Below are 12,262 nucleotides of genomic sequence, written 5' to 3' on the forward strand. Positions count from 1 at the left end.
TGCAAGTTTTAAGATTTGATTATTTTAATGCTGTCAATATTGAACTCTCCAGTAAGCTTTTCTGTGTACAGTGAAAAGGCAGATCATTTGAATGCATGTAAATACAACATTTCTTTCATGTGTGTAAGGTACGGTGGAATATATAAGCATGGGGTTTCATTGACCTCATCTATATCTAAAGCACCAGGCTTGACTTGCCCATCCGTACAATGCTATGGAACATCCCAGTGACTTCATCACAGGAACTGTGTTTTTCCCCCTGCGGTCACATGATGACACAGTGAAGTCAGGCCGAACGCCATTTTGTGGTGTTAAAAAGCTCAAGCACCATGCTCTGCTTAGAGCAAACCCAGCCCACAATATGAAGACTCACAATACGAACTTTCAGAGAAGTGAAGGGTTTGGGAAGGAAACGACCCTGTTCTTCTACAGCATGGAGAGTTACATAGGCCAAATGTAAATCAAAACACAATTTCCATAAAAACATAGGGCCATTCAAGAAGCTACTTTTGATGCTCCTTTGTCAAGGCTATGCCACCCTACTTATGAAAAATTACAATACCTTAAACGTTACATACAACTAAACACCTGTGGATAAAATGTCAGAGTAGAGTTACATTTTCCACATTTCCAGGTTAGTGTATGTCTAATCCCAGAATAGCAATTGTTTAACCAGGAAGGTGCCACCAAACTTCGTAAATTGCTTGGCAATTCAATTTAAAATCTCACCACAAAATATACACACCAAAAATTAAGTCTATCAGCTCTAGTCTTTGTGAGCAGAAACCTGTCTATGCTCTTGTCTAAGAGATTCGTTTCAGAATCAAAGCCAAGAGACTGCTGATTGACATTCCTGGACAAGAAAAACGTTCCACCGAACAACCATTCAACCATTTGGGGAAAACCCCAGTGCCCGGCTAACCAATATTGCACCATGTGCTCTGGGTTGAACCCTACCTTTGAAATGCCAGTGCAGCATCGCCCTCTAATCACGTGGCTCTTGTTCTCCTAGTCCTTCATCGTGTTGTCAGAAGGTCACCAGAAACGTGGAGCAGGGAAAAGGCTAGCGTGCTGACGCACGAAAGAGGAAAGTTAAGCTACTTAACTCTGACGGTAAACTGAGGGAGGGGAGGGGACATTGCGGATTGGCGTAAACTTAAAATGAACATACATCTCCTGTCAATCACCCAATTTCCAGTGGTTTTCTCCCCCATCACTAAGGCAACACAAGCAAACACAGAACTACGTACATACGTACCGGGTACATCGACTTAACCCTGTGGTATTCCATCTCAGTGTCTTATTTTTGTGGGAAGATTGTATAAATTAATACAAAATCTCATTGGTGCAAAATATTGTCTTTTGTATCAATTTTTTCCTCAGTTTTGTACTCAATATTTTTTTAAATACATACGATCGAGGAAAATTGCCCAATTTTGCTTTTGTGGCAAAAATATTTTCAGTGTAATTTTAGCAGAAAATCTTTCCCTAATACAATTTCAGATTTACATTTCAAAGCTAACTGGGGGGGTTTGACAATACCATTGTAACAATATATACACTGTATATTTAAATTTGTATTTATATTTAAATTATACAGACTGCGGCCCTGACAAAGACAGGGAATGGAGAGCTGCTTCAAAAGTGTAAATTTGCAATTTACAGCCGCTATTTAAAACTAAAATTACACTTCAACCTCATATTCAAATATTCTCACATATAATGCAAATAAAAATCAAGGAGCCAGAGTTCATATGACTGTACAGAGCAGCTGTAGGTAAAATCTGCCTGACACTGATAGCCATTTACAGCGCATTTACAAATATACAAATCGTGGTTCAGCTACCAGGAGCAAAACTGACAAAACAAAATAATTTGAATTTTTATTGTTTAGTAAACCTTTTTTTTTAATTTTTTTTTTTTAGTTTTGCTCATATACGAGAAGTCCGTTTCTGCGCTAATTTGCCTTCGGATGTGTCAATACTTGAATTGCAAACCCGAACCCGAACGGAGTGTGTGCATTTAAAAATAAACATGCGTCCCAAAAAAAAAAAGTATCTCGAGTCTCGCTCTCCCCTTCGGGCGCAGACTCGGGCCCTGGACGTTTGGAAATGGGAAAGCGCCATCTGCCCGGCAAGTCCAGCTCAAACCTTGCCGTTTCCATAGAGACGCGCTCGTCGCGGGAGGCGGGCTGGACAGCGCTGTGGCCTAACGGGGGTCCGAGGGGGAGGGGGGGTGGGGTGTCACGCCCCTGGTTTTTAGCAGCACGACCCCTCCTCTCTTAGAGAACGGGGCTCAGCTCCTTCACGTGGTCCTCAGATCCCATTGGCGCTCATCTTGCTCTTCTGGGACACCTCGGTACCTTTGGCCTGGCGAGGGAAATGTGCGCACAGTAAGGCAGCCGTCTTGCTCACAGCACATTCATACCAGGTGCTGAGGTGAGAAGTAGGATCTCTAATAATCCAAGGAGGCCGCACGCTAACCCGAACAGACGCCATTTTGTCCCTGGGCATTTCACCGATGTGAAGACGGCGAGCATGAAGAGCATACGCCGGCTGCTTGGATTATTCTAGAACAGCCACGCGTCACAGCGACGGCGTGCGGGGGCTTCAGCTAGAACTGCAGGACGTTCTATGGTGAAGTCAGGTGGACTTCACAGTCTTATTTTTATCAGCGTTTTAGACTTAAAATCATGTTTGTTTATGGCGTAAAAAAGAAAAAGGTCATAAGCAGCATACCATGTTTTAGTCAGTACATAACAGTGAAATGTGTCCTTCTAGTGAAAGGCCACTATTCATGTGACTCCAGTTTACACTTACTTGTATTACTTGTCCTGCTGTTGGTTGCGTGTCTGGAACAGGCTTACCAGTTTTATCCTCCATCTCTTCCTCCTAGAAAATAGACAGAAGATCCATTACACACTGGAGATGCAAGAAAAAAAAATCAGCTGCTATAAATCTCCATAGTGAAAGCTCATGGCACCAAATATAAATATCCAGAACCTCTGGAAATTATTTTCCATTACTCTTCCAGAGCTGGAAATCACAGGTCTTCAGATTACGTGATTTATCCTGGATTTCCATAACACACAGTTATGGATAAAACAGTATCCGCTGGGTTTCCCAACGTCTGAGGGACCGTTACCAGATGGTCACATGCTCACCAGCGGATTCTTAAAACGTTTAGGAAAAAAAGTGATTGGAAAAATCTGTGTTTTATTTCCCCCTCAGCAACTATCAAAAATAATAAAAACAACCCTACCGCCGGCCTGCAATCTCACCTAGGGCGATGGTTCAAAACAAGCCTTTATCTTATCAGTGTTGTCATATAGGCTAGCCTACGCTGGAAAAAAATGCTCTGTGACATCTTTACGTGCTTCTGCTACTATAAAATGGGCTTTAGGCACAAGACTACTCAAGTGAACACAAGGACAAATCAGCTTGTTATCTGTTAGAGAAAATTGTCAACAAAAAAAAGGGCCCCGCCCCCTACTCTGAACACCAATAAGAAAGTGTCGACCCGCCTTTCTGTCCTTTATGACGGGGGCAGAATCCACCAGCTCATCCAGAGAGGCTGACGCGGGTTTTCCTTCGGTCTCTGTGCTTTCGGCTGGAGTAGTAACTTTCTGCAACATGGAAGGACACCAACCTCACATGAGCCTGGAAGCCATTGCATAATCTCAGATAATGTATTTATTGCCCTCTGGCGCACTCATCATCTTTGTGGGTCAGCATGTCTGCATATTTTTATGGCGCATGCCAGCCATTAATATGACAAAGGTCATGGTGCATGTGTATTGCAAATAACATGATAAGCCTTGTGTATTGTTACTAATGACATTGTATTACCGGTTTTTCCAGGTTCACCTGGGTGAATTGCAGTATCAGCAGTTTTTATGTCCACCAAAACATCTATTTGTTTTTGGAGAACTTGAGAACACTGACTGGTCAAGCGCACAGTCCTCCGGTTCAGAGTTTGCTACTAAGCCATGCATCTCAGAAACAATGCCAGTAACGGGTCCCACTGTAACAAACGGCGTATGAGAGGGGACGGACAGGGACAGGTTTACGCCACGGGACCGCTGGAGCAGGCGTACCTCCAGTTTGGGCACGGGGGGGATGACGGGGGCCTTGGGTGTCAGGTCAGTGAGGTACATGGCCCGGGACAGCAGCAAGAGGGACGGGGGCACGTTCTCCTTCAGATGTAGATCCAGCCACTATAACAGGAGAGGTCAAAGGTCAGCACAGCTCGGAGCACTGCACACAAGCTCATACCTTTAAACACACTAAACGTAACATAAATCTTTTGGATCGTTTGATTTAACTTTATATGTCACCCTTCAACACTTGACAATCTGTCACCCTTCAACACTTAACAATCTTTACAATTAGATCGGATTTAATGGCGTAACCAAACATGCAGTGGGGTGCAGTGGGGTACAGCAGACATGCAGTGGGGTGCAGTGAGGTACAGCAGGTACCTGTTGTAACTGCTGTCGCAGCTGGTCAGTCGTCAGCCCCAGAGACCTCATACCCCGGCTCCTGCAGGCGGCCTGCAGCTCAGACACACTCATAGCAGCCACACCCTCAGTAGCTATCATCTGTACACATGCACACACACACACATACACACACACAGACACCCAGACACACAGACACGCACAGGTTATGCAACAGCAAATATCTCCACATGCACACTGCACAAGAACAATGAGAAAAGAAATCTCCCCGGCCTCTTAGATCTGCAGTTTTAGGAGTTTCCGTGCAGGTTCTACAAAAAAGGCCTCTGATGTTCTAACACTGAGGAAATCTTTTAACATATTATAAGCACTTCCCTTGCTTATAATATGTGGCAAAACAAAAATGTGGTAAATGCATTGTTTAGCAAGATCAAAAGTTGTTTTAAAATTACACACATTTAGATGTATTTATGCTTAATTGAAGACTTCTAAATGATTATATATGAATTGTTTGATAAACAAGGGTATTCATCAATTTCACAAAACAATAGGTAGATATGAAAGCTTTGCAGGCTCCGCCCCTTTCTCTGACCTCATCGTCAGACTTGATGGTCCGCAGTTGCATCATCAGCTGGAATCTGAGCAAGTTGTTGGTGCCGATGGGCTGCAGCTCCAGCAGCTTACACAGGGCCACCAGCTGGGGGCGCTCCAGGTGCTCCAGCGTCAGCTCGTCCTCAAACAGCTTGGAGAACTTGACAATGTCCTTGGTGGTGGGCTGCTCCCCCGTGTGACGTACCTGGGGGGGGACGGGGGGGACGGGGGGGACACGTGCACGTCTGAACCCAACTCCAAACCCAAATGAGGTCATCTGCTCAGAAACCACACACTGTGCTTTCAGATGTGCCTCTTATCTGTGCTTCAGTGGAATGTAGCAACAGTCTTCTTTCTTCTGTTTCCCAATACAGAGTATGGGGGGGGGGGGTCACATGACTCTACTATGTAAACTTCCTTTGCCTTATCATTGCAGGCCGTGACCCTTGACCTTCTCAGCGAGCTTCTTCAACACGTCCATTTCAGCCCCGACTCTGCAAGTTAATGACTGCCGCAGCTGGTAGATAACCCGACACCGTCCCGTCTACGCACAAAGCTACGCCGCGCGAACATAACACCGTCCATGTGTGCACGTCGTGTTCGCACGGCCTCATTCAAAACAAACTGGGCGGGACGAGGGAAACGGAAAAGAGCGGGCGCAACTCAGAGAGCCTCCAGAGAATCTGCACTAGAAAAAGGGAAGCGGTGACACACTAAATGTGATGTATCATGGCAAAACTAGATCTAGATCTATTTGACTTCAACGGGCAGGGCAGAACATTCATGATTCAGCCTGGAGTGCATTTTGAGATAAATGTGGTGTGGTCTAATAGTGTGGCTGCGGGTGTCATGTCAGCAGGAGAGTGTCTGGTGGAAAGCGGCCATCGAGCGCTCTGTACCTGCTGCACGTAGGTGGAGAACTTCTGCGTCTCGTTGTCGGTCTGGGCCTTGTTCCTCCGGGCCATCTCGGCGATGGTCTCCTGCAGGAACTTGGCCAGCTCCAGCTTGGCCGCCAGACCTTTCTTCTGCTTCTCCTCCTGCAGAGAGAGAGAGAGGGCAGGGAGGTGCGTGAGCGGCCCGATCTCGCCGCAGGAGCAGCGCCTGCACGCGTTCTCCAGCAGGGTGCGCCGCTAATGAACAAAGCGGAAAGACTCTCTTAGAGCATGGGACCGTTTCACCACAGGCCAGTCAGACTCACTGGGCAGTGAGAGTGCTGACGGAGCTTTGACTTAACATCGACCGTGCACTCACAATGTTCCGAGGGGCCCTGTCAATTAAAACCTAAGACTTGCCCTGCAGGCGACCACGAGGAAATATCGCGAAACCATTCGCCCGTCAAAAATCCGGCTCACTGTACCGGCATGGGACATCTGAGTTTACATTTCATAATCCTTCCCACGCTGGGAGAATTTTCTCCTTAAGTGGTCATTTCTGAATGCCTTCTTTGCCCAAAGGAATTTAGTTTGGGCTCATCAGTAGGAAGAGTTAGACGCAATGTCAAAGTATATCGCCAGTTCCCATATTTACAATAAGACACTGATCGAAGTAAATAGGCATGTTTCCACCATAATGTTGAAGTAGGGGATCTATGTTTGTATGGGGTGTTTCGCTGCAGGCTAACTGATCACTGTATCAGGATAAATTACCATGGTGAAGGCAACAAAGAGTCTAGGGTATTGATGAGAGTATGATGTTTCACAAACCCTAGAATGAGAGGAGCTTTCATTGACTTATGGCTTTGAAACAAACAAGCATTTTGCAAAGGTGAGAACAGTCTTTGTATTGGTTCAAATAAGCCATTGTCGTTAGCTTAGCCTACTCTGGGGTTCACTGGGAGTCTCATTCTCCCGTTACTAGTGCAGGGTTGCTTAACTACGGTCAACACCCAGCTCGCTACCCACGCCCATTATAAAATGCTTGCATGCAAAACCTGTATATTCCAACCGAATGCACCGTTCAGCAAATCTAACTGAGACTTGCCTTCTTGCTCTCTGTTTCGAAGGTGGACGGGAGCATTTCGGGAAAGAGCTTGAGGAAAACGGGCAGCAGGAACTCCATGAATGGGACGATGATGAAGACCATGAAGGGAAGGAGCCGGAACAGGTCGGCGCAGGTCCGCATGAGCTAAAGAGGGCACAGTGTGATTAGCGTCATGCACACACGTACACCCCCAGAGGGGCGATTAGTGAACACAGTGTTCAGGGGGCACAACATGCATTATCCATTACAGAAACTATAATAATACAAGAGAAATGTAAGGGATGTTTCTGGGCCTTTTCACATAGTCGGCTCCCTTGCTAAAATGTTACAGATGTCACTGATAGCCTACATGAAATTGATTTTTTTCATAAGAAACAAATTTGGCTTATATTAGACACACCAAACCAGTGGCCAAACCATTCCGTATAACTTAGGTGGGTCACACCAGAACACTGTTCCAAAATGAAATTCAACTGGATAAAATGATGATTTTGATTCTGATTCTAAATCTTTTAAACAATCTTAAATGTAACTATTAATTATGCAGAATTAGGTATGTATTAGCTTAACATGCTTGTACCTGAGAAATGAACAGAGAAAGCCTGAGCCAATGTAAACCAGAGGTTTTAAAATAGGGCTGACAGACTGCACAGACAGACACCTATTGTTGCCAAACTGGAAGATAGTAGCACTATGTAGGCTAAAAATATATCAGTCTGTCTTCACACTATTAAAATACCCCTGAACTAACCACCGGCCTGTGATGGAGGATGGATTTTTGCTGCCATTTCTATTGGGTATGTTTATCAATTCTAAGAAATGCAGCAACCTCACAAATAAGGAGCAAGACACAGATTACAAGAGACAGACCTGACTAAAGGAGGCAGAAGCCCAAAGTCTGTTATCAAGCGACACGTGTGAACTAGTTTGCTTTCCGTCATGGCATTATATGAACACAGAACATCATGTGAACACTGCTCAATTAAAAGTTACAACATGCCATTGGCACACCCTTTCTCTAGAACATACCAGGGACTCAATCTCGCATCCTCTACAACCACATAGTGCACTCCAATACACTGCCAACGTTAAAAGTAGTGCTTTTACTTTATTACGGTCACCTGCTATGTCCAGTTATGGGAATGAGAACAAAGAAGGACAGATGTAAAAGACATTGAGAGAAATTAATGAAACAAACAGCTAGCTACCAAGAGTCAACACAGAGGACCAGTTGGACTTTCAAGGATTCAAATCAGTTTGGAGGAAACTAGTTAGTTTTAACCAGAGATTTGTTTTTCCACATATTTGTACATACAAACTTATATCGAGTTTAGAATTAAAGAAAGGGCACTAAAATGTGATTTATGAGATGTTGCTGCTTCTGCATTTAGGCCATCAAAGCAGATGTTTGACAGATGCAATAACTATAAATACAACTAAAGGTAAATGCACATACTCTTTTTGCTTCAATGATGTTTTTGGCTTCAATGATTCATCCTGCTTTAATTCATTTAGTATGAAGGTCAGATAGCTGAAATCTATAGGCAATTGATCATTTTCCCTCAGAACTCTCATCGATAGACCATTCAGCCGCTAACCAAAAAAAAATAGTTTCCATCCGAAGCCTCCTCCCCCTCTCAGTACCAAGCTGCTTGAATCTCAGCTACTGAATTTCAACACAGGGTTCAAACGCAAGTTTACATTTCTGTTTGGAACTGACGTTTCAAAAGCACTGCATCCATAACAACCTGCAATTATGCCATAAACCGGGCTGAGCAGGACTCTTCAAAGTGAACCACAGTCTGCCCCGAAGCAGACAACACAATTTGTGATGCATTAATTTGTTTGAACCACTGTCAAGAAGGTAGGAGACCACACACTCAGCCCAGGATTGGATTTGTATCCCAGTATGGGGTTCACTGTATGATGTTCCAACAATGTTTAAAAAGAAGCTTGGAAAACAAAAAAGTTTAAGCATTCCTATAGCAGTGAGTATTTCAAATGCATTAAATATTCCACATCCAGTATCCTTGGTATTCTGTGCCATGGTCTTCTGAACGCTGACAGATCGCTGTCCCGGCAAAGTAAGCTAGCAGTTTCAGAGTGGTTTCAGCTTTAATCATATGTTAAATGACAGGGTTAATAATACACTTACTTTTGTCACTTACAGAAAACACTTTGAAATTAACACAAAGCAATTAAGGTTCATATTTTAAACTGAGCGAAAACCTGCAATTCAGAAACAAATTCTATACCTCTGGAATTGCCCTAAACGATGAGAGCCGGAAAAAAGTCATATGGGCACAAAATCTGAGAGAAACTGTACTCCATTCAGATTCTTGCTTGCTCTTTCACTAAGGTTCACAAATTCTCCTGAGTGTTGTATATCCAAAAATACCAGTATCCATCAAACAACACTAGCTTTTGGCAACCACAACTTTTCCAAAGAAAAAAAAAAAAAAAAAACATCTAAAAAAATGGACACAGAGGCCCAGTCAATGAATGTGGGTCAGAGCCATATTTATAGGTAAGCCTACTAATCTGGGATCAGCCCTCCCCTGTCCCTACCCTAACATTACCCATTAAGAGATAAAAGGCCAAACTGATCCTAGATCAATACTCCTGATATAGCATGCCCAGAGAACAATAAATAACTGTTTGAGATCTGATCACCACACAAGGCTGTGCACTGCACAAACGGTCAGTAAAGGTGCCCTACCCTTCTCCTCTCCCTCCTGGAGAGCAGCTGACCGTGCAGGAGACGCCACACCATCCGGCCAGCGATCTTGGTGTCGATCCCCAGAAGGCGAAATCCATTGTAGTAGTGTTTCAGCTCCTCTACCACCTTCTGTCCCAGCGACTTCCTGGCAACCAGTTTATCTGGTACCTTGGGAGTGGGTGCGGGGGCAGGTGGGGAAGGAGGGGATGTGGACACGACAGAGTCCCTCTTTGCGGTGTCATCTTCCACAGACTTCTCCTTTGCGTCCTGGAGCCATCTACAGGAAGCGTGCAAAGATCGCGCGGGTACGCAGCTGGACCTGACTTCTCCGATGTGGGTCAGAGCACAGTGCCTCGCGGACAGAGCAGAACGGCTAGCGATCTCTGGGTGGTAGCGGGTATACGCCGAAGACGGGAGAGAGCAGCAGCACTGTCTTTTTGAGAGCAAGTAGGATCCCCTGAAATCACAAATCAACCATACATTTCTGCAAAGCTGTCCTATAACATGAAGCATTTGGTTATCCGAAGCTTTCTATATTTAATGGGTAATCGTACAGTAAACAGTTCAAAAGTTATGCAGAATGTGACCAGTAATAAATGTGTTATAACAATAAGCTGTGTTACAAATAATTATTTTAAGTGCCTGAAGTTACACTAATTGTTTGCTCATCAATGTTCTGTATAACACTTTTTACTTCGTGCCGTTTCGTTTCAGTGTACAAACGACAAAGAAAAAACTTTCATTGTAAGTGCTTGAACTAATTTACTTCATTGATAGATTCCTAAGTTTTTCCATTTCCAACAATGAGAAGGATATTTTACCTTGATCTTGTCACTGCAAATAGCACCTGAGAACTGAAGACGGCCATGTTCATCTTCTGAAATAAGACCACCAAATAATGGAATATTAAAACACTGCAAATAGAACATCAATATATTTGCAAATAGCCAAGAGATAATTAACACATATTTTTGTTCGCATGCGTTTGTTTATGCGTATGTTGCCACATACTGCCTTCATTTAATCCATTTATACTGTAGCTACACAAATACCCATATCCAGTAGTTACAACTGCAATGAAAAAAAAATGCACATTGAACAAAATAACATGTCAAAATGGCCACGCATATCGCTGGACCAAATAACCTGACCACAGTGTTATGATGAAAAACGTTTGAGGGCTGTCAGGATGCATTTATATAGTTAACCAGGTCAGTAAGCAAACTAGACTAGTTATTCAACTAGGAACCGCTAAGTATATTTAGCGCTAGCTAGCGAGTGTAAAGAGGCTCAAATCGAACGGATGATCTCAGTTACTGCATAGCCTACATTTACACAAATCCATTTGCTGCAAAGACAGCCTAGACAACTAGCTGGCTAGCTATGTCAAGTAACGCTTGCGAAGTTACCTAACATGCATGTCAGCTACCTACCATAAATAAACGAATGTAGTAAACATAACCACTACATACAGGTAGACAATGAATAAACTACCTAATTTGCAAACAACCCAGTTGACCACGATCGGTTTTGACCAACGATAGCAACATCACTGCTATTCCAGCATAGCTAATGGTAGCTAGCCAACCAAACTGCAAGTTAAGACAGCTTGTCAGTTTAATTCCCTATGTATCCACTTACAGTCGCCCACTAGCTGGCGTGAGTTAGACTACAAACTAAACTAACCACAGGGGAAAGTTATTTCGATAGTTTCTATTACTACATTAGCCACCCAAGGTAGCCAAGTAGCTAGCTAATGCCGTGCCCAGGGATCTAAACTGGGGTAGCTTCCACCTCCAATATCATCCGAATAAGACGAGTGGTAACTTTGCTTATCAAATAATGTACGTTACCTGGCGACAATTCGTTATGCTGAAAAAGCGTGTACTAATTGGCAACCTGCATTTGATTTGACGAACAGATGGGATGTCTGTTTAAAAAATAAGCTTCGTTGGATGAACAGTCTTCTCCAGTTTCCAAAGGTCCTATTTCAGCGATGCTGGGCCGTTTCTGTAGAAAAGACGATAATCCATTAAAAATGGACAGATTATCGGTTTGACTGAACCAGGGGAGCAGAAATAACGACTGTTGTGCTAATAAACCCATTTACGAAAGGTTTATTAGCTAGTTATTCATCTTCCTTTACAAGCCGACAGCCCTTGGTGGTACAGTTGGGCCCACTACTGTAATAGGGAGGTTATTGTCGGTCGAACAAGCATGACTGCGCCTGACGCGCTGATCAGGCGAGTGTGGGAACGCCTTGACTGACGAGGCTAAGCACCAATAGACACACTGACTGTGTTTACGCAATAACTGCGCTGACCAATCATATCTAAGGACATGATCTCTGGATACGTGCTGCCGGTGAAGTTAGTACTACAAACATTACTCTTGCCACCAGGCCCTGTTACTTTGCATCTGTTTCATTGTCACATTTCGTCAATCGTTATGTTTTATTTTTATGCAACACACTTTCCACTAAGGTGTCCCAGCCCGCCGGTCATCTCTATTTA

At 43.8% G+C, this 12,262-nt stretch overlaps 1 protein-coding gene across 1 annotated transcript; it reads right to left on the minus strand.

Moving 5' to 3' along the window:
* LOC118206613 (LETM1 domain-containing protein LETM2, mitochondrial-like) lies at window positions 1-11,966 on the minus strand. The gene is made up of 11 exons (XM_035379486.1): window positions 11,603-11,966; window positions 10,571-10,626; window positions 9,750-10,206; window positions 7,031-7,174; window positions 5,950-6,087; window positions 5,052-5,255; window positions 4,481-4,600; window positions 4,097-4,216; window positions 3,524-3,625; window positions 2,820-2,891; window positions 1-2,369 (listed from the first exon to the last, which is right to left on the minus strand). The coding sequence occupies exons 2-11, from the start codon at window positions 10,621-10,623 to the stop codon at window positions 2,316-2,318; spliced, it is 1,464 nt and encodes a 487-aa protein (XP_035235377.1). The 5' UTR covers window positions 10,624-10,626; window positions 11,603-11,966; the 3' UTR covers window positions 1-2,315.
* Window positions 11,967-12,262: the final 296 nt, after the last annotated feature.

Source organism: Anguilla anguilla, chromosome 10, assembly GCF_013347855.1.
Source record: "Anguilla anguilla isolate fAngAng1 chromosome 10, fAngAng1.pri, whole genome shotgun sequence".
Lineage (NCBI taxonomy): Eukaryota > Metazoa > Chordata > Actinopteri > Anguilliformes > Anguillidae > Anguilla > Anguilla anguilla.